Below are 24289 nucleotides of genomic sequence, written 5' to 3' on the forward strand. Positions count from 1 at the left end.
TCCCCTCCCAGTGTTCTCAGTGCCCCCCCCGTGCATACTGGAGTCACTCCCAGTGCCCCCTCAGGCGACACTGGATCCTTCCCCTGTTCCCCCCAGTCTCTACTGGAGCCACTCCCAGTGCATGGGGCTCTTCCCAGTCTCTCCCAGTTCCCCCCAGTCCCTACTGGAGCTCCTCCCAGTTCATCTCAGCCAATGGGCGAGCGCCCTCTCCTTCCCGCCCTCCTGAGGCCACGCCCACTTGTTGCCAGGCAACGCGCACTCCCTTCCTCCTCGCATGACGTCATCCCACAAATAAAGCCGTTGCTCCTATTAGCCACGCCCTATCCGAGCTCATTTGCATACCGACACGCCTCTTTCTGGATGATTGACAGGGAAGGGCTGAGCCATGGGGGGGGCACTGGGAGCAGTGGGAAGGGCTCCGGTAAAGCCTGGGGGGGCACTGGGAGGGACTGAAGGGCACTGGGAGCCCTGGAAGGGGCTCCAGCAGAGCCTGTGGGGACACTGGGAGTGGCTTTAGTAGAGACTGGAGAGAACTGGGAGCACTGGGAAGGGCACGTGTGGTGGAGCCTGAGGACATGGGGGGGGGCACTGGGACACCCGTGTGACCCCCAGAACACCCGTATGACCCCCCCCCGCCCCTCCCCCGCCGCGCCCCACTCGTTGGAGCCCCCGCCACGCCGCCCCCCCCCCTTCCTCCTGGAGGACCCTACGCTCTCCACTCGCCCCCCCCCGCAGCGATGGCGGCGCCCACGCGGTGCCTCTCCTCGTCTCGGTGGTTCCAGGGGGGGACGGGGACGGGGGGGGCAGGAGGGAGCAGCGCGAGCTCCCATTGGCTGGCGGGCGGGGGGCGTGACTCACCATTGGCTGGCAGGAGGGGTTGTTGTATCCCATTGGCTGGCACCGCGCCAAAAGGGCGTGGCCTCCCCGCCACCCTATATAAAGCCCGCCGGCTTCATCCGTTTCCTTTCCGCGCCCGCCGCGGAGCTGAGGTGAGGGTTCGCTGCGCGGGCGGGACCGGGAACAGCTCCAGGAGCTCAGCCCGGGGCTCGGGATGGGGTTGACCGGCAGGGAACGAGGCCTCCGCCAAGCTAGGCCTTGGCCCCATGCGTGCTTCTTCCCCCCCCCGGTCGCTCTGCGCATGCGCGAGGCCAATGGAAGCCCGTCTGAGTCGCTTCTGCGCATGCGCAGAGCCGGGAGGGGCAGCATGGTGGGGGGGTGCCGGGTTTGGGGGCGTCCTGGGGACTTTTTGGGGGGTGTTTGGTGGGCGTAGAGCCACCATGGGGGCTTTGGGGGGGTTTCAGTTCCTAACAGTGTCTTTGGGGGCCCCTAGGCTCATTTTGAGGTGACAGTGGAGTGTTTGGGGGGTTCCCAGCCCCTAGAAGTGTGTTTTGGGGGGCTCTGGGCTCATTTTGGCGGTCCATAAGGCTTGGGGGTGTGTTCCAGTCTCTAGAAGTGTTTCTGGGGGGTCACGAGCTCTTTTTGGGGGCTCATGGGGTTTTTTGGGGGGTTCCGGCTCCTAGAAGTGTTTTTGGGGTTAATGAACTCTTTTTGGGGGTCCCATGGGTTTTTTTTGAGGGGTTTCAGCCCCTAGAAGTGTATTGGGGGGGCTCATTTTGGTGGGTCTCCTGGGGTTTTTGGGGGGTTCCACCACCAGAAGTGTTTTTGGGGGAGTCATGGGCTCGTTTGGGAGGGTCCCATGGGGCTTTTCTGGGGGGTCTCAGCCCTTAGAAGTGTATTTTGGGGGCTCCTGGGCTCATTTTGGGGGGTCCCATGGGGCTTTTGGGGGGGTTCCCAGCCCCTAGCAGTGATTTGGAGGGGGTCATAGGCTCTTTTGGGGATCCCATGGGGTCTTGCAGGGGGTCTCGGCCCCTAACAGTGATTTGGGAAGGTCATGGGCTCTTTTTGGGGTCCCCCCACTTCCTCAAGCCTTGGGGACCCCTTTGCTTCCCTTATTTTTGGGGGTGCAATCATGTAAAATCAGTTTAATTGGCCATTTAAGGATAGTTCTTGGGGTCTTTCTCATCTTAGAGCTCTACTTTGGGGAGAGGGGGGGCCCCAATAACAGTGCTGCCCCCCCAAATCGTTGTGTGTACCCCAAATATAGCCGCCATGCCGGTCGCCCGGAGCTGGGTTTGCCGCAAAAACCTATGTCACCCCACGGGCGTCCCTTCGAGAAATCCCGCTTGGATCAGGAGCTGAAGTTGATCGGTGAGTTTTGGGGTGCAAGGATGAAGGGAGGGGGGATTACAGGATTTGGGGATCCCCTTGACCCCCCCAACTTTGTTTTCTTTAGGTGAATATGGGCTCCGGAACAAGCGGGAGGTCTGGCGTGTGAAGTTCACCCTGGCCAAGATCCGCAAGGCGGCGCGGGAGCTGCTCACGCTGGACGAGAAGGATCCGCGGCGCCTCTTCGAGGGTGGGGGGCGCTCCCCGTTTGCTTCCCTGTGCACCCCCTTTTCCTGATGACATTCTGACCTCGTTTTCTGATGTTTGGACTGTTTTCCCCATTTTCTGACATTTTGATCCTATTTTTCCTCAGTTTTTGACGTTTTGACTACATTTTCCCCATTTTTTTGACCATATTTTTCCCCATTTTCTTATGGTTTAACCCTATTTTCCCCCATTTTCTGATGTTTTGACCCAATTTTTCCCTGTTTTCTCACATTCTGACCCCATTTTCTGACATTTGGACTCAATTTTTCCCATTTTCCCACATCTGACTGCATTTTTTCCCTCCCCCGCACACCCTTTCGCCCCCCGCGCCCCCTCTTCCTGCTGCATTTCCCCCTTTTAGACCCCATTTCTCCCCGTTTTCCTGTGTTTTGACCCCATTTTGCTGTTTTTTGACGTCTATCCCATTTTCTGATACTTGGACTCCGTTTTCCTCATATAATGATGTTTAGACAACATTTTCCCGCATTTTCTGATGTTTTGACTGAGTTTTTCCACATTTTCTGGCATTTTGATCCAATTCTTCCTCATTTTCTGTAATTCTGACCCCATTTTCCTTCATTTTCTGACGGCTGCTTCAGGCATTTTCTCCCATTTTCTGGCATTTCAGCCCCGTTTTTCCCCATTTCCCGGCATTTTGTCCCCGTTTTCCCCCTTTCCCCAGTGTTTCAGCCCCATCTTTCCCCATTTCCTGACATTTCGTCCCCGTTTTTCCCCATTTCCCGGCGTTTCGTCCCCGTTTTTCCCCATTTCCCGGCGTTTCGTCCCCGTTTTTCCCCGTTTCCCGGTGTTTCGTCCCCGTTTTTCCCCATTTCCCGGCTTTTTCGTCCCCGTTTTTCCCCGTTTCCCGGTGTTTCGTCCCGTTTTTCCCCGTTTCCCGGTGTTTCGTCCCCGTTTTTCCCCATTTCCTGGCGTTTCGTCCCCGTTTTTCCCCGTTTCTCATCGTTTCGTCCCCGTTTTTCCCCGTTTCCCGGCGTTTCGTCCCCGTTTTTCCCCGTTTCCCGGCGTTTCGTCCCCATTTCTCTCCGCTTCCTGACGTTTCCGCGGGTTTTTCCGGCAGGGAACGCGCTGCTGCGGCGCCTGGTGCGCATCGGGGTGTTGGACGAGGGGAAGATGAAGCTCGATTACATCCTGGGGCTGAAGATCGAGGATTTCCTCGAGCGGCGCCTTCAAACCCAGGTCTTCAAACTGGGTTTGGCCAAATCCATCCACCACGCTCGCGTCCTCATCCGGCAGCGCCACATCCGGTGGGTGCCCCGCGGCCCCCACGGCCCCCCCGAACCCACAGGGGCCCCCCAAAACCCCGAGGGACCCCCCGACGCCGCCTGAGCCCCCCCAGACCCCCACGGGACGCGCTGAGGTCTCGGCAAGGCTCACTGCGGCGACGCCGTACACCTTGCGAAGGGGGGGGGGCCCCACACAGGTAACCCCCCTTCTACCCGGGGGGGGCCACGCGCTGCCACGCACCCCCAGATTGGGGGGGAGCACATTTTTGTCCCCCCTTTCCCCCGTTTTGCCCCCCTTTCCCCCCCATTTTGCCCCCCCTTCCCCCAGTTTTGCCCCCCTTTTCACCCAGTTTTGCTCCGTTTTGCCCCCCCGTTCCCCTTCCCCCCGTTTTGCCCCCCTTCCCCGTTTTGCCCCCCTCCCCCAGTTTTGCCCCGTTTTGCCCCCCTTTCCCCTTCCCCCCTGTTTTTGCCCCCCTTTCCTCCCCGTTTTTGCCCCCCTTTTTGCCCCTTCCCCCCTTTCCTCCTCCCCTGTTTCACCACAGACACCCCAAAGAGGATTTTACCCCGTCTTCCCCCCCCCCCCCGGGGTTTTGCCCATTTTCCCCATGTTTTTGGGGTCCCCCCGACTTCCTCAAGCCCTGGGGACCCCTTTCACCCACTGCATATTTTTGGGGTGCAATCCTTGAAAACCCATTTTAATCCCCATTTTAGGGACTGGGTCTCCCTGGTTGGGGTTTGAGTGCCTGATGGGAGTCAGAGCAAGGATTTTGGGGTGGTCCCCCGCCATTTTTGGGATCCCCCCACTTCCCCAAGCCCTGGGGACCCCCCTAACCCCCCCATTTTTGGGGTGCAATCATTTACTATCTCTTTAATGCCCATTTTAGGGGCTGGGTCTCGCTGGGCTGGCGTTTGGGTGCCTGATGGAGGATTTTTGGGGTGCTAACCCCCATTTTTGGGGTGTCCCCCCCGTTTTTTAGGGTGCGGAAGCAGGTGGTGAACATCCCGTCGTTCATCGTACGCCTCGACTCGCAGAAGCACATCGATTTCTCGCTTCGTTCGCCCTACGGCGGCGGCCGCCCCGGACGCGTCAAGCGCAAGAACGCCAAGAAGGGACAGGGGGGCGCCGGGGGGGGCGAGGACGAGGAGGAGGACTGAGCTCCCCCAGATTTGGGGGGGGGAACCCCGAGGGTGAGAAAAAGGGGGGGCTTGGGGGGCTGGGAGGGGGTTTGGGGGGGGAATTGGGGGGGTGAATTGGCTGGGGAGGGGGCTGGGAGGGAGATTGGGGGGGAATTGGGTGGGGAGGGGGCTTTTGGGGGGGCTGGGAGGGGGTTTGAGGGGGAATTGGAGGGGTTTTGGGGGGATGAGGGGGTTGGGGGGACTTTGGGAGGTCTTGTGGGGGTGGTTTGGGGGTCTGGGAGGGGGTTTTGGGGGTGAAGTGGGTGGGAAGGGGGATTGGGGGGACTGTTTTCCTTTGGGGGGTTGGGGGCGGTTTTGGGGGCCCCCCATGATGGCAGCACTGGGCGCTGACACCCCCTGACGACGCCTGTGCCCCCCCCAAAGGGTCCTGACAGCCCAGGGGGGTCTGAGGGGGCCCCAAAAGTGATTTTGGGGGGAGGCAGTGGTGGAATTTTGGGGTCCCCTCTAACACCCCCCCCCCCTCCTTTATTGCAGCTCCTGGATTTTGGGGTTCCGGGGGGGGCAAAATAAATGGAATTGCCGAATGGGAGTGTCTTTGTGGTTTGGGGGGGCTGTCTGGGGGGGAGGTGAGTTTGGGGGGGATCCCCCAGTTTTTATTTGTGGAGGAAGAGCCGGGCTCCTGTTTTCAGGGGGGGTGGTGTCCCAGTTTTGGGGGGGCTCCATAACATGAGGGGATCCCCAAAATTGGGGGGGGCTCCCCCCTAAATGGAGTCCAGGTAGTGGGTTTTCATGAGGGGACCCCAGTTTTGGGGAGTCCCCAACTTTGCGGTGTTTGGGGGGGAACCCGGGGCGGGGTTGGATTTGGAGGTCTCCCAAAATGGGGTTCAGAGATGGGTGTTGGGGCGAGGACCCCAAATTTGGGGGAGTTGGGGGGATCCTCAATGGGGGGGGTTTGGGGGGGGCTCCCTGAACTTGGGGAGCCCCAAAATCGGGTCCAGAGACCAGGGCTTCTGGGGTGCCCCTAATATTGGGGGGTCCCCAACGGGGGGGGGGTTAAGGAGCATCTGAGGGGGTCACTGAACTTGGGGTTCCCTCAAAAAGGGGTCTCAGATACTGAGTTTTCGGGGGAGACCCGAAAATTGGAAGTGTCCCCAACTCGGGGGAGTTTTGGGGGACCCAGACCCCTCGGTTTTGGGGGGCTCCCCTCTAAATGGGGTCCCACATACTGCATTTTCAGGGGGGCCACCTAGTGGGGGGCCTCTGAACTTGAGGTCCCCCAAAATGGGCTTCAAGATTTCCTAGGGACACCCCAAAATTGGGGGGTTTGGGGTCCCTCAAAATGGGGTCCAGAGACTGGAGTTTCATGGGGGGGACCCCAATATTGGGTGGGTCCTTGAACTTGGGGGTCCCCCTAAATGTGGTCCAGACACTGTTTTCAGGGGGGATTTGGGGGGGTGCCTGAACTTGGGGGTCCCCCAAAATGGGCATCAGAGACCAGGGGTTCGGGGGGGTCCCCAATATTGGGGGAGGTCCCCAACTTTTTTTGGAGGGGTTCTCTGAACTTGGGGGACCTCCCAGACCCCTCATTTTGGGCCTGATTCCTGGGCTGTTCGAGGCTCTTTTTGGGGGGGCCCGCCTCCGATGTTGGGGGGTTCTGGGGGGAGGGATCCCCATAATTGAGGTTTTGGGGTTCCCACTCAGCCAAGCGAAGTCGCCTCCGCCACACTCAAGATGGCGGCGGGAGCGCGGCACACCCCCCGGCGTCACGTGACAATGGGGAGAGCGTTGAAGACGTCCCGCCTACTCCGCCTTATCTTTTCCCCACCACACTCAAGATGGCGGCAGTAAAGCCCCGCTACCGGAAGTCCAGTATCACGTGCCAATGCGCCCGCCAATCCGCGCGTGGCCCCGCCCCCCTGGGCTGTTGGCGGGAGACGGAGCTGCGCGGGGTGAGGGGGGGGCGGGGATTGATGGGGGTCGTGAGGGGTTTCGGGGGTCCGGGGGGGGGTGTCGTGAGGGGCTGGGGGGGCTCTGAGGGGACCCTGAGTCTTGGGGGGCGGAAAGAGAGGCAATGGGGGGGGGTTAGAGCTCTTGAAGGCGTTCGGGGGCTTTGGGGGGGGTCCTGGAGGGGTTTGGGGGGGCTCTGAGGGGGGCTAGGGGGGGCTCTGAGGGGTTTGAGAGGGGTTTGTGAGGGATTGGGGGGGTCATGAGTGGTTTGGGGGGGCCTGGTGGGACTCTGAGGGGACCCTGAGTCTTGGGGGGGGCTCTGTGGAGTTTGGGGGGGGAGTTGTGAGGGAACGAGGGGGTCACGAAGGGGGGTGAAGGGGGCAGAGAGGGAAATGAGGGGGCCGTGAGGGGTTTTGGGTGGGTTCGGGGGCTTGGGGGGGGTTCTTGGGGGATGCTGAGGGGTTTGGGGGGGCTCTGAGTGGACCTTGAGTCTTGGGGGGGGCAGATAGGGAAGTGGGGGGGCATGAGGGGGTTTAAGGGGGGGGTTGGGGGTCCTGGGGGGGGGTCTGAGGGGACCCTGAGAATTGGGGGGGGACATCATGAGGTTTTTTGAGGGGATCCTGGGGGGGGACTTTGAGGGGTCCTGGAGGGTTTTGGAGTCTTGGGGGGGGCTCAGAGCAGTTTGGGGGGTCCAGGGTGGGCTCTGAACGGGCTCTGAGTTTTTGTTGGGGTGGGGCAGAGAGGGATTGGGGGGGGTCATGGAGTTTTGGGGGTCGGGGGGGGTACTGAGGGGTTTTGGGGGGGGCTCTGAGGGGACCCTGAGTCTTGGTGGGGGGAAGAGGGAATAGGGGGGCTCTGAGGGGTTTTGGGGGGGGTAGGGGGCTCTGAGTGGCCCCTGAGTCTTTTGGGGAGGGTTAGGGGGATTCTGGGGGGGGCAGGAGGTAATGAGGGGTCTTGGGGGGTACTCCCCCATCATGAGCGGGCCCTGAGGGGTCCCTGTGACTGAAGGAGGGGGTTCTTTGGGGGGTCCCCAATTCCCCCTCCTCCCTTTTCTCCCCCAGGATGGAAGGGGGGAAGCGCGTGGGGCCGGCGGGGGGGGGCGGTCCCCCCCAGGCCAAGCGGCTGCGGGGGGGGGCGCCGGCAGCCCCCTCCCAGTTTGAGGAGGAACTGGCGCAACTGGAGGAACTGGAGGCCGAGCTGGCGGCGGAGAGGGCAGAGGAGGAGCCCCCCCCGCCCCCCGAGAGCCACCAGCCCCTCGGTGAGGGCAGCTGTGGGGCGAAAGAGGGGGTGGGAGGGGCTATGGGGCAGAATAGAGGGGTTATGGGGTGAGAGTGGGGGGGTGTGGGGGGGTCTATGGGGCAGAATAGAGGGGTTATGGGGCGAGGGGGAGGTGGGGGGGTCTGTGGGGCAGATTGGGGGAGGTGGGGGGCTGGAGGGGGTAGTTATAGGGGAGAAAGCAGGGTTTATGGGGCAGTAAAGGGGTTATGGGGCAGGAGGGGTGTTGGGGGGCTGGAGAAGGGGGTTATGGGGTAGAATGGGGGGGGCAGTAGGGGGTGTTATGGGGCAGAATGAGAGGGTTGGGGGGCAGGGGGTAGCTTGTGGGTTGGGATGGAGGGTTGTGGAGTGGCACTATGGGTCGCTATGGGTCGCTGTGGGTCTGCAGGCAGCCTCTTTGTGGGGGAGGTGAACCCCAAGTGGCGCCGCCCGGCACCCCCCCCGGCGCCCCCCCCCACCCTCTACTTCCTGCAGCTCGACCTCGACCACTACATTGGTGAGACCCCCCAGGAACCCCAAAATCCCCCCCGGGACCCCAAAAATCCTCCCCCAGGACCCCAAACCCCACCTGGGGGACACCCCCCCCCCTCCCATCTTAGGACTCTCAAATCCCCCCTGGGACCCCCAAACTCTCCCCCTGGGACCCTGAACCCACACCCCAGGACCTGACACCCCCCCCCCCCCGCCAGGACCCTAAAATCCCCCTGGGACCCCCAAATCGCCCCAGGACCCCCAACACCCCCCTGGGACCCCAACCTCCCCCTGGGACATGCCTCCCCCCCACCCAGGGACCCCCAAAACTCACCCCGGGCCCCCCATATCTCCTGGTATGCCAACCCCCCCGTCCCCCTTGGACCCCAAACCCTCCCTGGGACCCCCAACCCCTACCCTGTGACCTGAACCCCCCCACAGACCCCCAAAACTCACCCTGGGACCCCCCCAAAACTCTCTCCAACCGCCCCCGGGACCCCCAAAAGTCTCCCCAAGTCCCTCCAGGACCCCCAAATCTTCCTCTGGGACCCCAAGTCCCCCCAGGACCCCCAAAATTCACCCCGGGACCCACAACCCCTGCCCCAGGATCCCCAAAACCCCGCTGGGACCCCCAACCCCCGTGCCGGGACCCCTGGGCTGGGACCCCCCCAAAACTCTCCCCAACTCCCCTGGGACCCTCAAATCCCCCCCCAGCGACGCCCCCCATCCCCCCAGACTTCCCCAATGGACTCCCCTGGCCGTGGGGGGAGTCTCTGAACCCAAATTTTTTTTGGGGGGGTGTCCCTGAACCCCAGCTTTGGGGTGGGGGGGGTCCTGACACGTTCCCCCCCCCAGGGACGCCCCCCCCGGGGCTGCCGGATGCCCCCCCCGGCCCGGCGCCCGTGCTGCGCGTTTTTGGGGTGACAGAGGCCGGCAACAGCGTCTGCCTGCACGTCCATGGCTTCAGCCCCTATTTCTACGTCCTGGGCCCCCCTGGTGAGTGGGGGGACCCCAAAAATGACCCCTCCCACACCCCAAAACCTCCTCTGAAACTCATTCCCCCCCCGAACCCCGAAACTGACCCGGCAGCGTCTGCCTGCACACGCGCGGCTTCAGCCCCCACTTCTACATCCCAACTCCCCCAAAACTGACCCCCCGGCACCCCAAAGCTGTCCCCTTGTACCCCAAGACTTCTCTAGAACACCCCAGCCCACCCTGCACCCCAAAATTGCCCCCCTGAACCCCCAAACTGCTCCCCGAACCCCCAAACTGACCGGGCAGCGTCTGCCTGCACGTGTGCAGTTTCAGCCTCCAATTTTACGTCCTGGACACCCCCCCAGACTGACCCTCAGCACCCCAAAACTGCCCCCTTTGCACCCCAAAACTGGCGCCCCCGCACTCCAAAACTTCTCTAGAACCCCTCAGCCCCCCCACCCCAAAATTGCCCCCTTGAACCCCAAAAGTGCCCCTTCTGAACACTGAAACCGACCCATTGACGTCTGCCTGCCCGTGTGCAGCTTCAGCCCCCGCTTCTACATTCTGGACCCCAAAACAGACCCCCCGCACCCCAAAACTGACACCTCCGCACCCTAAAACTGTCCCCTTGCACCCTAACACCCCCCGGGACCCCCCAAGCCCCCCTGTACCCCAAAACTGAACCCCAAAATCCCCCCCTCGACCCAACCGGGCAGTGTCTGCCTGCACATGTGCAGCTTCAGACCCCGATTCTACACCGTGGACCCCCCCAAACTGCCTTCTTGCACCCCAAAACCTCCCTGAACCCCAAAGCTGCCCCCCCTGACCCCCCCTTTTTCTTCCTGCCCCCCCAGGCCTGGAGGTGCAGCACCTGGGCGAGCTGCAGCGGGAGCTGGATGCGGCCCTGCTGCGGGAGCTGCGCGGCAACAAGGAGGGGCTGAAGCACCCCGTGCTGGCGCTGGAGCTGTGCCGCAAGCAGAGTGAGGCCCCGCACCCCAAAAATACACCCCCTGCACCCCAAAACCCTCCCCGGCACCCCAACATACCTCTGCTGTGTTCCAAAATCCACCCCCTGGGCCCCAAAATCCACTCCCTGCCCCCTAAAATGCTCTATCTGCACTCCAAAATCCATTCCTTGTACCCCAAAATCCTCCTCTACACCCCAAGATCCACTCCATGCGCCCCAAAATCCTCCCCTGCACCCCAAGATCCACTCTGTGTGCCCCAAAATCCTCCCCAGCACTCCAAAACCCCTCCCCTGTACTCCGGAATCCACCCCCTGTGCCCCAAAATCCACTCCCTGCACCCTAAAATCCACTCTTTGCACCCCGAAATCCACCCTTTGCACCCCAAAATCCCTCCCGACGCCAAGCCAGGGGGCCCCCCATGGGCCTGGAATGCATGGGAAGCTCTGTTTTGTCCACGCTGTGGGGCAGGAGGAGCTCCCCAAGTGTGTTTTTGGGGTGCTGACAGGGTGTGGGGGCCCCCCTAACCTCTTCCCTGCACCCTAAAACCCTCGCCTGCACCCCAAAACCCCCCTGCACCCCAAAACCCCTCCCCATGCCAAACCAGGGGGGCTATGGGGGCGTCGCTTGGCTCCGCTGCATCCACGCTGTGGGGCAGGAGGAGCCCCCCCCAAATTGCAAGGGGGGGTAGTTGGGGGGTGGGGGTGCCACGACCCCCCTAAACCCCCCTGCACCCCAAAACCCACCCCCTTGCACCCCAAAATCCCTCCCCACGCCAAGCTAGGGGGGTCATGGGGGCAGCGCATGCATGAGAAGCTCTGCTGCATCCGCACCGTGGGGTAGTTGGGGCCCCCCCAAATGGCGAGGGGGGGGTTTTGGGGTGCCCCTGACCCCCCTTTTTTGCCCCCCCCGTCAGGTATTATGGGATACCAGGGCTCTCAGCGCTCGCTCTTTGTGCGGGTGGTGTTGGCGCTGCCGCGCTTGGTGGCTCCGGCGCGGCGGCTGCTGGAACAGGGGCTGCGCTGGGGGGCACTGGGGGTGCACCCCGCCCCCCCCTTCGAGTCCAACATCGACTTTGAGATACGGTACCGACCCCCCCCGCACCCCAAAACCCTCCTGGGGGCCCCCCGAAACCCCCTGGGGGACCAAAACGACCTCAAAGTGTCCTGAAAGTCCCCAAAACGGCCCCAAATCGCACCAAAAAGGTCCCCAAATTGCCCCAAGAGTCCCCAAAATGGCCCCAAACGTCCCCAAAACATCCTCAAAATGGCCCAAACGTCCTCAAATTGCTCCGAAATGGCCCCAGTTTCCCCCAAAACATCCCCAAAAGTCTGCAAAATTGCCCCAAACGTCCCCAAACGTCCCCAGATTGCCCACATGTCCCCAAATTGCTCAAAAATGTCCCCGAATTGCCCCGAAAGTCCCCAAAATATCCCCAAAATTGCCCTTTCCCCCCCCCTTGCCCCCTCCTCTCCCTTTTTGTCCCCCCATTTCCTCTCCCTTGCACCTTTTACCTCCTCATTTTGCCCCTTTTACGCCCCTTTTTGCCCCTTTCCCCCCCATTTCCCCCTCCTCACCCCTTTCCCCCCCCCTTCTCCCCCTTTTGCCCCCCCTTTTTGCCCCCCCCAGGTTCATGGTGGACTCGGGGCTCGTGGGGTGCTGTTGGGTGGAGGTGGCTCAGGAGCAGCTTCGCTGGCGGAACTGGGGGGGTCCCCCAAGCGGCCCCCTCGCGCCCCCCCCGGCCTCGCTCTGCCAGCTGGAGGCGGACGTGGAGTGGGGGGCGCTGCGGGGGCTCCCCCCGGACGGGCCGTGGCTCGGGCTGCCCCCCCTGCGCGTGCTCAGCCTCGACATCGAGTGCGCGGGGCGCAAGGGTGAGGGGGCACCTCGATTCGGGGGGGCTGGAGGGGGGGGCACCACGATTTGGGGGTTCTGGGGGGGGGCACCTCAGTTTGGGGTGGCTGGGGGGCCTGGAGGGGAGGGAACTTCAATTTGGGGGGGCTGGAGGGGGAGACATCTCGATTTGGGGGGGCTGGGGGGTGCAAGAAGGGGGGGCACTTTGATTTGGGGGGGCTGAGGGGGCTACAGAGCTTTATGGAGCACTTTGGGGGGGTTGGGGGGGCAGGAGTGGGGTGGACACATCGATTGGGGGGGCACCTCGATATGGAGGGGCTGGAGGAGGCAGGAGAGGGGGGCACCTCGATTTGGGGGAGCCACAGAGCTTTATGGAGTACTTTTGGGGGGTGGTGGGGGAAGGGGTTGGGGGGCACCTTGATTGGGGGGGTTCATGGTGTTTTTGGGATCCCCAGAGGTGTTCCTCGAGTTCGAGTGGGACTGAGGGGTTGGAGATGTTTGTGCTAAGGGGAAATTTTGGAGTTCAGAGGCTGAATACTGGGGCTTGAGGGGTGGATATCGGGGTTCAGTGGGTGTTTCTGGGGCCCGGGGGCTTGGCTCTGGGGCTCAGGGTGTTTTTGGGGTTCAGGAGTGTTCCCCGAGCCCGAGCAGGACCCCGTGATCCAGGTGGCGGCGGTGGTTTTGCGTCAGGGCGAGCGCGAACCCTTCCTGCGCGTCATCTTCACCCTCGGGAGCTGCGCCCCCATCCTCGGCTCCCACGTGCTGAGCTTCCAGCGCGAGAGGGACCTCCTGCAGGTCGGGGGGCTATAGGGCAGGTTTGGGGGGGCTGGGGCCGGGTTTGGGGGGGCTGTGGGCTCTAAGGGGGGATTTGGGGGGGCTATAGGGCAGGTTTGGGGGGGCTGTGGGCTCTAAGAGGGGATTTGGGGGGGCTGCAGGGGGGGTTGGGGGGGCTGTGGGCTCTAAGGGGGGATTTGGGGGGGCTATAGGGCAGGTTTGGGGGGGCTGTGGGCTCTAAGGGGGGATTTGGGGGGGCTGCAGGGGGGGTTGGGGGGGCTGTGGGCTCTAAGGGGGGATTTGGGGGGGCTATAGGGCAGGTTTGGGGGGGCTGTGGGCTCTAAGAGGGGATTTGGGGGGGCTGCAGGGGGGGTTGGGGGGGGCCTGGGAAGTCTAAGAAGAGATTTGGAGGGTCTGGGGTCTCCAGGAGGGGATTTGGGGGGGGCTACAAGGGATGTTGGGGGGGCTGAGGGCTCTAAGAAGGGATAGGGGGGGCTAGGGTCTGCAGGAGGGGGTTTGGGGGGGCTACAGGGGTTTGGGGGGGCTACAAGGGAGGATTTGGGGGGGCTGGGTTCTCCAGGAGGGGGTTTGGGGGGGCTACAAGGGGATGTTGGGGGGCCTGGGGGCTCTAAGAGGCAATTTGAGAGGGCTGTGGGGGGGTTAGGGGGATCCTAGGGGGCTTGGGGGGTGCTGAGGGCTCCAGGAGGGTTTTTGGGGGGCTACAAGGGGATTTGGGGGGTCTGGAGGTGTCTCACTTTGGGGTCCCGCCCCCCCGTTTCAGTCCTGGGCTGAGTTTGTGCGGATCGTGGACCCCGACATCGTCACCGGTTACAACATCAACAACTTCGACCTCCCCTACCTGCTGCAGCGCGCCCAGAGCCTGCAGGTACGGCGACCCACGGCTGCCCCACAGCGACCCACGGCTGCCCCACAGCGACCCACCGCTGCCCCATAGCGACCCATGGCTGCCCCACAGCGACCCACCGCTGCCCCATAGCGACCCACAGCGACCCACCGCTGCCCCACAGCGACCCACTGCTGCCCCATAGCGACCACGGCTGCCCCACAGAGACCCACAGCGACCCACAGCTGCCCCACAGCCATCCATCACTGCCCCATAGGACCCACGGCTGCCCCAGAGCAACACAGAATGACCCATAGCTGCCCCATAGCGACCCACAGAGACCCATAGTGGCCCATAGTGACCCACAGCGCCCCATAGAGACCCATAGCCCCATAGTATCCCATAGTACCCACAGCGCCCCATAGAGACCCATAGCGCCCTATAATGGCCCATAGGGCCCCACAGAGACCCATAGTGACCCACAGTGCCCCATAGCGACCCACAGGGTCTCACAGACGTAGAGACCCACTGCGACCCGACCCGCCTGACGTGCTGCAGTGCGCCCAGGCCCTGCAGGTGTGACCCATAGCGACCCATAGCTGCCCCGTAGAGCCCCCCAGCGCCCCATAGCGCCCCCCGCCTGCCCCCCAGGTGGATTCCTTCCCGTTCCTGGGCCGCATCCGCGGGCGCCGCTCGGTTGTGCGAGACTCTGCGTTCCAGTCGCGGCAGCTGGGCCGGCGCGAGAGCAAAGTGGTCAGCGCCGAGGGAAGGGTCACCATCGACCTCCTGCAGGTACGGGGGGTGTGGGGCAGCCGTGGGGCAGCCGTGGGGCAGCTGGGGAGGGCTCTGGGGCGCTGTGGGGCTGGGGAGGGCTATGGGGCTGGAGGAGGCTGTGTGGGGTTGGGGGCAGAGAAGTGCCATGGGGAGCGCCACCATTGCCATCCTGTGTGTCTGGGGGCCTGTGGGGCAGCTATGGGTCACTATGCGGCAGCTATGGGTTACAGTGGGTCACTGTGGGTCGCTATGGGTCGCTGTGGGTCGCAGGTGCTGCTGCGGGAGCACAAGCTCCGCTCCTACAGCCTCAACGCCGTCAGCTTCCACTTCCTCGGAGAGCAGAAGGAGGATGTGCCCCACGGCATCATCGCCGACCTCCAGGTGACCCCCACGGCCCCCCATGGCCCCGGTGTGTCCCCCGTGTGTCCTCAGTGTCCCCTCAGTGTCCCCTCAGTGTCCCCCCGGTGTCCCCTCAGTGTCCCCCCGTGTCCCCATGTCCCCATGTCCGCAGGCGGGCTCGGAGCAGACGCGGCGCCGTTTGGCCGTGTACTGCCTGAAGGACGCCATGTCCCCTCCTGTCCCCCCATGTCCTCCCGTGTCCCCTCAGTGTCCCCTGTCCCCGTGTCCGCAGGCGGGTTCGAAGCAGACATGGCGCCATTTGGCCATTCACGGCCTGAAGGAAACCATGTCCCCTCCTGTCCCCCCGTGTCCCCATGTCCCCGTGTCCGCAGGCGGGCTCGGAGCAGACGCGGCGCCGTTTGGCCGTGTACTGCCTGAAGGACGCGTTTCTGCCGCTGCGGCTGTTGGAGAAGCTGATGGTGTTGGTGAACCACGTGGAGATGGCGCGTGTCACCGGCGTCCCCCTCAGCTACCTGCTGGCCAGGGGACAACAGGTCAAGGTCGTGTCCCAGCTCCTGCGGCAGGTGGGGGACGCGGGGGGACACGGGGGGGTGGGGGGACATTGGGGGACATGGGGACATGGGGGGAGATGGGGGACATTGGGGGACATTGGGAGATGGGGGACACGGGGGGATGGGGGGACATTGGGAGGCATTGGGGGACATTGGGAGATGGGGGACACGAGAGGATGGGGGGACATTGGGAGACATTGGGGGACATTGGGAGATGGGGGACACGGGGGGATGGGGGGACATTGGGGGACACGGGGGGACACAGGGGACACAGGACAGCAGGTCAAGGCCATGTCCCAACTGTTGAGGCAGGTTAGGGGACGGGGGGGACATGGGGGTGACATGGGGGTCACCATGGGCGACACGGGGGACAGCAGGTCAAGGCCATGTCCCAGCTCCTGTGACAGGACAGGGGGGACATGGGGACACACGAGTATGGGGTCCCCAAGAGACAGGGATGGGGGTGATCCAGGGATGGGGGTGTGGGGGACACAGGGGTCCCCAGGGCAGGTGTCCCCACGGTGTCCCCGCGGTGTCCCCAGGCGGTGGCCGAGGAGCTGCTGCTGCCGGTGGTTCGGTCCGATGGTGGTGACGACTACGAGGGGGCGACGGTCATTGAGCCCCAAAAGGGGTGAGCGCAGACCCCCCGTCCCCAATGTCCCCAATGTCCCCACGACCCCCTGTCCCCTGTGTCCCCCCGTCCCTGTGCCCAGTGTCCCCAGGACCCCCCATCCCCAATACCCTGTGTCCCCCCATGTCCCCCTCATGTCCCCATGTCCCCCTTTACCCCGAATGTCCCCAATATCCCCCCGACCCCCATCCCCAATGTCCCCCATATCCCCCATGTCCCCAATGTCCACCCGTGTCCCTCTTGCCCTCTTTGCCCCCCATGTCCCTCTGTCCCCCATGTCCCCCCCTGCCCCCCCTTGCTGATGTCCCCCCTGCCCCCCATCGCTGATGTCCCCCCATCGCTGCCCCCCATCATCGCTGTCCCCTCAGGTACTACGACACTCCCATCGTGACGTTGGATTTCTCCTCTCTGTACCCGTCCATTATGATCGCCCACAACCTCTGCTACACCACCCTGCTGCCCCCGGGGGGGGCCCAGCGCCACGGGTGGGGACACGGGGAGGGGGCAGTTGGGGGGTGCTATGGGGCAGTTGGGGGACAGAGGGGCACAGGGATATGGGGAGGGGGCAGTTGGGGGGCTCAGGGGGATGGCAGTGGGGGGGATCTGTGGGTCAGCCTTGGGGCTCTATGGGTCAGCCATGGGTCGCTATGGGTCAGCCATGGGTCTCTGTGGGTCAGCCATGGGTCACTGTGGGTCTCCGTGGGTCAGCCATGGGTCTCTATGGGTCTCCATGGGTCGCTATGGGTCAGCCGTGGGTCTCTATGGGTCAGCCATGGGTCGCTGTGGGTCTCTGTGGGTCAGGCTGAGCGCTGAGGAGGTGACGCGGACGCCGACAGGAGAGCTGTTTGTGCGGGCGAGCGTGAGGCCGGGGCTGCTGCCGCGCGTCCTGCAGGGGCTGCTGGCGGCCAGGACCAGGTGTGGGGCACTTGGGGGGCACTTGGGGGGCGAGGAGGGACCTGGGAGACTTGGGGCACTTGGGGCACTTGAGGGCACAAGGCGTAGGTCACTGTGGGTCACTCTACTCACTTGTGGGTCACTCTGCTTCACTTGTGGGGCACTATGGGTCGCTTGTGGGTCTCTGTGGGTCACTTATGGGTCGCTATGGGGCAGGGTAAAGGCGAAGCTGGTGCAGGAGCAGGAATCATGGGGCTGTGGGTCACTTGTGGGCCGCTGTGGGGCAGGGTGAAGGCGGAGCTGGCACGAGAGCAGGACCCATGGGGCCGTGGGTCGCTGTAGCTCACTTGTGGGTCACTGTAGTTCAGTTGTGGGTCACCCTGGCTCCCTTGTGGGTCGCTGTGGGTCACTGGTGGGTCGCTGTGGGGCAGGGTGAAGGCAGAGCTGGCGCGGGAGCAGGACCCGCTGCGGCGCCGGGTGTTGGACGGGCGGCAGCAGGCGCTCAAAGTCAGCGCCAACTCCGTGTATGGCTTCACCGGGGCCCAGGCCGGGCGCCTGCCCTGCCTCCAGATCTCCCAGGTGAGACCCACGGCTGCCCCATAGCGCCCCACAGCGCCCCATAGCTGCCCTTATAGTGCTTATAGCTTCCCCATAGTGCTCATAGCTGCCCCATAGCACTCATAGCTTCCCCATAGCTGCCCCACAGCACCCATAGCTGTCCCACAGCACCTCATAGCTGCCCCATAGCACCCCACAGTGCCCATAGCTACCCCATAGTTCACCCATAGCGCCTCACAGCTGCCCCACAGCACACCATAGCTGCCCTATAACACCCCATGGCGCCCCATAGCTGCCCCACGGCACCCCTATAGCACCCCATAGTGCATGATAGTGCCCCATAGCTGCCCTATAGCACCTCATAGTGCCCCATAGCTGCCCCACAGCACCCCATAGCTACCCTATAGCACCCCATAGCTGCCTCATGGCACCCCTATAGCGCTCCATAGGGTACGATAGTGCCCCATAGCTGCCCTATAGCACCTCATAGCTGCCCCATGGCACCCCATAGCTGCCCTATAGCACCCCATAGCTGCCCCACATCTCTGATTTCTCCCCCCTTAGAGCGTCACCGGCTTTGGGCGACAAATGATCGAGCGGACGAAGCAGCTCGTGGAGACCAAGTTCTGCATCGCTGAGGGCTACACGGCCGACGCCAAGGTCGGGGGGACGGGGGGTTTGGGGGTCCCCAACGGGGTTTTGGGGGGACCCTGGGGGGCTTTGGGGATCCCCAAGGGGGTTTTGAGGTCCCGTGAAGGGGGTTGGGGGGGTCCCCAAGGGTGTTTTGGGGTCCCCTGGGGGGGTTTAGGGGGTCCCTGGGGGGGCGTTGGGTTCCTGGAGGCGATTCTGGGGGGGTTTGGGGTCTTTTTGGGGAGTGATTTAGGGGGTTTTGGGTTTTTTTGGGGGGTGGTTTGGGGTTTTGGGGCCCCCCGTTCTGATTTTTGGGGTTCCCCCACCCCCCCTCGTCCCCCCCAGGTGGTCTATGGGGACACGGACTCGGTGATGTGCGCCTTCGGGGTGGCGTCGGTGGCCGAGGCGATGGCTCTGGGGCGAGAAGCTGCCACGTGGGTCTCGCAGCACTTCCCGGACCCCATTCGCCTCGAGTTCGAGAAGGTGGGGACGCGCCCCGGGGGGTCCCCCTGGCCCCAAGGGGGTCCCCATGGCCCTAAAGGAGGTCTCCCTGACCCCAAGGGGTCCCCAAGGGGTCCCCATGGCCCTAAAGGGGGTCCCCCAGGGGGTCCCCATGTCCCCAAGGGGGCACAAAGGGGATCCCCATGTCCCTAAAGGGGTTCCCCATATCCCTGAGGGGGTCTCCGTGGCCCTAAAGGGGGTCCCGGTGTCCCCAAGGGGTCACCAAGGGGGTCCCCATGTACCTAAAGGGGGTCCCCTGGGGGTCCCTGTGTCACCAAGGGGGTCCCTATGTCCCTAAGGGGGGTCCCCATGTCACCAAGGGGCTCCTTGTGTCCCCGAGAGGGTCTCGGGGGGTGTCCCCATGTCCCCAGGGGGTGTCCCCATGTCCCCAAGGGTTTCCCGGGGTGACCCCATGTCCCCAAGGGGTGTCCCTATGTCCCCAAGGGTTTCCCAGGGTGACCCCATGTCCCCAAGGGGTGTCCCCCTGTCCCTAGGGGGTCCTCGGAGGTGTCCCCATGTCCCTGAGGGGTCCCCAGGGGTGTCCTCATGTCACGGGGGTGTCCCCATGTCCCTGGGGGGTCCCCGGGGTGTGTCCCCGTGTCTCGGGGGTCCCCGACGCCCGTGTCCCCCCAGGTGTACCGGCCGTACCTGCTGATCAGTAAGAAGCGCTACGCGGGGCTGAGCTTCGCCTCCAGCGCCGACGCTCACGACAAACTCGACTGCAAAGGCCTCGAGGCCGTACGGCGCGACAACTGCCCGCTGGCCGCCAACCTGGTCACCGCCTGCCTGCGCCGCGTCCTGCTGCACCGGTACGGGACTGGGGGCACTGGGAGCACTGGGAGCACTGGGGGGACATGGGGACAACTGCCTGTGCCGCGTCCTGCTGCACTGGTACGGGACTGGGGGCACTGGGAGCACTGGGAGCACTGGGGGGACATGGGGACAACTGCCTGCGCCGCGTCCTGCTGCACTGGTACGGGACTGGGGGCACTGGGAGCACTGGGAGCACTGGGGGGACATGGGGACAACTGCCTGCGCCGCGTCCTGCTGCACCGGTACGGGACTGGGGGGACTGGGAGGTACTGGGAGCACCGGGGGACATAGGGATAACCCCCCGAACCCCCTTTTTGCCCCTTTGGGGCAGTTTTGGGGTCCCCAAACCCCCTTTTTGCCCCTTTGGGTCAGTTTTGGGGTCCCCAAACCCCCCTGAATGCCCTTTTTTTTCCCTTTGGGTCAGTTTTGGGGTCCCCAAACCCCCTTTTTTGCCCCTTTGGGTCAGTTTTGGGGTCCCTGAACCCCCCTGAATGCCCTTTTTTTTCCCTTTGGGTCAGTTTTGGGGTCCCCAAACCCCCTTTTTTGCCCCTTTGGGTCAGTTTTGGGGTCCCTGAACCCCCTTTTTGCCCCCAATAACCCCCTGGTGGCTATGACCCCCACACTGGAGATGATGTTGGCGCTGGGATCCCAACTCCTGGTCCCGGAGGGAGGTTTTTTGGGGTCCCCCAGCCCCGCTGTGGGTCAGTTTTGGGGTCCCCCACCCCCCTGAACCCCCTTTTTTGCCCGCAGGGACCCGATGGGGGCGGTGGCGCACGCGCAGGAGGTGATCTCGGACCTTCTCTGCAACCGCATCGACATCTCTCAGCTGGTGATCACCAAAGAGCTGACGCGCGCGGCCGCGGCCTACGCCGCCCCCCAGGCCCACGTGCACCTGGCCCAGAGGTGGGACCCCGAAAACGGCACCCCGAAAACGGGCACCCCAAAAATGGGGAGCCCGAAATGGGAACCTGAAATGGGAGCCTGAAATGGGACCCCAAAAACAGGCACCCCAAAATGGGAGCCTGAAATGGGACACCCAAAATGGGTCCCTGACCCCCCAAAAATGGGTGCTGAGGTCCCTGAACCCCCAGAAAAGGGGGTGCTGATGCCCTGCCCCCCCCAGGATGCGGCAGCGGGACCCCGGCAGCGCCCCCTCCCTCGGCGACCGCGTCCCCTACGTCATCGTCTGCGGCGCCCGCGGGGCTGCGGCGTACACCAGGGCCGAGGTGGGGCGGCTATGGGGCACAGTGGGGGGGTAATGGGATATGGGGGGGCTATGGGGCAAAGGGAGCTATGGGAGTATGGGGGCTATGGGGCAATGGGGGCTATGGGGCACAGTGGGGGCTGTGGGGCACAGTGGGGGCTGTGGGCACAATGGGGGCAGTGGGGGATATGGGGCACAGTGGGGGCTATGGGGCAATGGCGGCAATGGGGGCTGTCGGGTGCAATGTGGGGGGGTCTGCTGTTGCCAGGCAGATTTGGGGGTGCTGAGGGGGGTCTGTGGGGGATCTGGTGAGGTTTTGGGGTGCTGTGGGGAGGTTTTGGGGGGCTCTGGTGGGGGTTGGGGTGCTGTGGGGAGGTTTTGGGGGGCTCTGGGGTGCTGTGGGGAGGTTTTGGGGTCCCCCTGACCCCCCCCGGCCCCCCAGGACCCGATCTTCGCGCTGGAGCACAATCTGCCCATCGACACCAACTATTATCTGGAGCAGCAGCTCGCGAAACCGCTGCTGCGCATCTTCGAGCCCATCCTGGGCGAGGGACGGGCCGAGAGCGTCCTCCTGCGTCAGTGGCCCCCGAAAGCGGGGGGGTCTGCACCCCAAAAAACACCCCCTGCCCCCCAAAAACCCACCCCCCCCCAAAAAAACCCACCTGGAGCTCCCCCAGTCCCGGTTTAGGGACGGGAGGACCAGGCTGAGCTCCCTCCTGCCTGAATCCTCCCCCTAAACAATCCTGGGGGATCCCAAAACACACTCTTTGCACCCCAGAATCTCCCCCCTGCACCCCGAAACCTGCCCAGGGACCCCAAAACCCACCCAGAGACCCCAAAACCCACCCTCAGCACCCCAAAACCCACCCTGAGCTCCCCCAGTCTTGGCTTTGGGACGGGAGAACCAGGCTGAGCTCCTTCCTGACCCCTAAATCGCCCCAGGACACCCCTAAATCCCCCCTAAATCCCCTCAGCCCCCCCCCCAGATCCCCTCAGGACCCCCCTAAATCACTTAAATCCCCCCAAATCCCTTCTGGTCCCCTAAAATCTAATGATTCCCCCACCCCAAATCCTTTAGGGGGGTCCTGAGGGGATTTGGGGGGGATTAAGGGATTTTGGGGGGGGGGGGATCAGGGGACTTGAGGGGGGAAATAGGGATTTGGGGGGGGGTATGGGATTTAGGGGGGATTTTTGGGAGGATTTAAGGGATTGGGGGGGAGATTAGTTGATTTTAGGGGGGTTTAAGGGATTTGGGGGGGATTTGGGGTGGAAGGAGCGGATTTTGGGGGTCCTGAGGGGATGCGGGGGGGGGGGGAATAGTGGATTTTAGTGGGATTTGGGGGGTCCTGAGTGGATTTAGGGGGGAATTAATGGATTTGGGGGGGGATTATGGGATTTAGGAGAGAATTTAGGGAATTTGGGAGGGATTTAGGGGGATTCTGAGGGGATTTGGGGGGGCAGTTGGGGGATTTGGGGGGGTCCTGAAGGGATTGGGGGGCAATTAGTGGATTTGGAGGGGGAATTAAGGGATTTAGGGGTGTCCTGAAGGAGTTTGTGGGGGGAAGTAGGGGATTTGGGGGGTCCTAAGGCATTGAGGGGGTGATTTAGAGGGTGATTTAGTGGATTTGGTGGCGATTTAGGGGATTTAGAGGGTGATTTAGGGCATTTGGGGGGTGCTGAGGGGATTTAGGGGGGATTAGGGGATTTCGGGGTCCCCCCTGACCCTCCCCGTCGCTTCTGGCCCTCGCAGGGGGGGAGCACACGCGCTGCAAGACGGTGCTGACGGCCAAAGTCGGGGGGCTCATGGCTTTCGCCACCAAGCGCAGCAGCTGTGTGGGGTGCAGAGCCGTCCTGCCCCACCACGGTGAGACGGGGGAACCCCCAAAACCCAGAGAACCCCCCATTTCTCACCAAACCCCCATTTCTCACCAAACCCCCCCCATTTCCTCAGGTGCCGTCTGCGATTTCTGCCGTCAGCGCCAGTCTGAGCTCTACCAGAAGGAGGTGGGGGTGGACCCCAGTTTTGGGGCGCTCAGACAGATGGAACCCCTTTTTTTGGGGGGGGTGGGTGGGTGCCTGGGTTCAGTGGGTCTCTGTGGGTCGCTATGGGTCACTGTGGATCCCTATGGGTCTCAATGGGTCGCTGTGTGTCTCTATGGGTCTTTATGGGTCCTGCTATGGGTCTGTATGGGTCGCTATGGGTCTCTGTGGGTCCCTACGGGTCTTTCTATGGGTCTCTATGGGTCGCTATGTGTCTCTATGGTCCTTATGGGTCCTGCTATGGGTCGCTGTGGGTCTTTTTGGGTTGTTGTGGGGCAGCCGTGGATCTCTGTGGGTCACCGTGGGTCACTGTGGGTCGCTCTGGCAGGTGTGGGCACTGGCGGGACTGGAGCGACGCTTCTCGCGGCTCTGGAGCGAATGTCAGCGCTGTCAGGGCTCCCTGCACGAGGACGTGCTGTGCACCAGGTACCTCCCAGCGCCGCTCTGGCCCCCAATGGCCCCTCTATGGTCCCTCAGTGGGTCCCCAATGGCCGCTCTGGCCACCATAGTGGCCCCTCTATGGTCCCTCAATGGCGCCTCCAATGGCCGCTCTGGCCCGCAGTGGTTCCTCTATGGTCTCTCATTAGCCCCCTCCAATGGCCGCTCTGGCCCCCCCAATGGCCCCTCTATGGCCCCTTTGGCCCTCCATGTCCCCAGATGTCCCCATGGCCCCATCTCTCCAGTTCCCCCCATCCACGTTCCTGTGTCCCCCATGTTCCCTGATGTCCTCTCCTCTCCCCTCCCTGTCCCCATGTCCCCTGATGTCTGCAATGTCCCCTCCATTGTCCCCTGATGTCCCCGTGTCCCCCTCAGCCGCGACTGCCCCATCTTCTACCTCCGCCGGAAGGTGCAGAAGGACCTGGACGCGCAGGTGCAGCTCCTGGACCGCTTCGGCCCCCCCACCTGGTGAGGGGGGGCAACATCTGGGGGGGACCCCGACATCTGGGGGGGACCCCAATGTCTGGGGACTCAACATCTGGGGGGGGTGGGGGGGCAACGTCGGAGGGAGGCCCAACATCTGGGGGAGCCCCCGCCCGAATCGAGGCCAGTTTGGGGTTTTCTACGGCAAATAAAAATCTTCATTTTTAGTGACCCACGTGTGGGGCTGAACTGAACTGGGGCTGAACTGAACTGGGAGCTCTATGGGGCCGAACTGGGAGCTCTGTGGGGCCTGAACTGGGAGCTCTATAGGGCCAAACTGGGAGCTCTATGGGGGCAAACTGGTGCCTCTGCGGGACCTGAACTGGCGCCACGCGCTCCGCGCGCGCCATAAAAGGAAAGTGGGCGTGGCCAGCGGCGCGTGGCGGCCAATGGGAGGGGGCGGAGCGGGGAGAGAGAGAGAGAGAGGTGCGCGCTCCGCCCGCGCCGTATTAGGAAAAAAGTGGGCGTGGCCAGAGAGGAGCGGCGGCCAATGAGC

General features: G+C 63.4%; 2 protein-coding genes and 1 non-coding gene across 3 annotated transcripts; all 3 read left to right on the top strand.

Annotated features, from left to right (window-relative positions):
* The first annotated feature begins 2109 nt into the window (after positions 1-2109).
* On the top strand, positions 2110-4854 carry RPS9 (ribosomal protein S9). Its single transcript, XM_054052427.1, is given in 6 exon segments — positions 2110-2139; positions 2141-2161; positions 2163-2208; positions 2294-2416; positions 3512-3698; positions 4655-4854. Coding segments are annotated over 6 exon segments (585 nt in total). The 3' UTR covers positions 4833-4854.
* A 319-nt stretch (positions 4855-5173) lies between these two features.
* Positions 5174-5270, top strand: LOC128849808 (small nucleolar RNA SNORD88). Its single transcript, XR_008447482.1, has one exon. It is a non-coding gene; the product is annotated as a small nucleolar RNA SNORD88 (small nucleolar RNA).
* A 1469-nt stretch (positions 5271-6739) lies between these two features.
* Positions 6740-23833, top strand: POLD1 (DNA polymerase delta 1, catalytic subunit). The gene is made up of 26 exons (XM_054052283.1): positions 6740-6763; positions 7823-8019; positions 8425-8532; positions 9363-9503; positions 10337-10462; positions 11364-11532; positions 12077-12318; positions 12927-13093; positions 13854-13958; positions 14568-14708; positions 14961-15071; positions 15422-15613; positions 16144-16232; positions 16601-16717; positions 17034-17147; positions 17558-17705; positions 18249-18344; positions 18660-18797; positions 19449-19624; positions 20379-20531; positions 20752-20854; positions 21275-21407; positions 22583-22696; positions 22784-22836; positions 23201-23298; positions 23686-23833. The coding sequence occupies exons 2-26, from the start codon at positions 7824-7826 to the stop codon at positions 23780-23782; spliced, it is 3327 nt and encodes a 1108-aa protein (XP_053908258.1). The 5' UTR covers positions 6740-6763; position 7823; the 3' UTR covers positions 23783-23833.
* The last annotated feature ends 456 nt before the right edge of the window (positions 23834-24289 follow it).

Source organism: Cuculus canorus, chromosome 33 (assembly GCF_017976375.1).
Source record: "Cuculus canorus isolate bCucCan1 chromosome 33, bCucCan1.pri, whole genome shotgun sequence".
In the NCBI taxonomy this organism is placed as follows: domain Eukaryota; kingdom Metazoa; phylum Chordata; class Aves; order Cuculiformes; family Cuculidae; genus Cuculus; species Cuculus canorus.

Excerpts from the sequence above, each read along its gene's own strand:
- POLD1 (XM_054052283.1), top strand. The coding sequence starts at position 7,824 with ATGGAAGGGGGGAAGCGCGTGGGGCCGGCGGGGGGGGGCGGTCCCCCC. Across the intron at positions 18,345-18,659 it reads GCTACACGGCCGACGCCAAG|GTGGTCTATGGGGACACGGA; the intron begins GTCGGGGGGACG and ends CGTCCCCCCCAG. Across the intron at positions 21,408-22,582 it reads GGCCGAGAGCGTCCTCCTGC|GGGGGGAGCACACGCGCTGC; the intron begins GTCAGTGGCCCC and ends TGGCCCTCGCAG.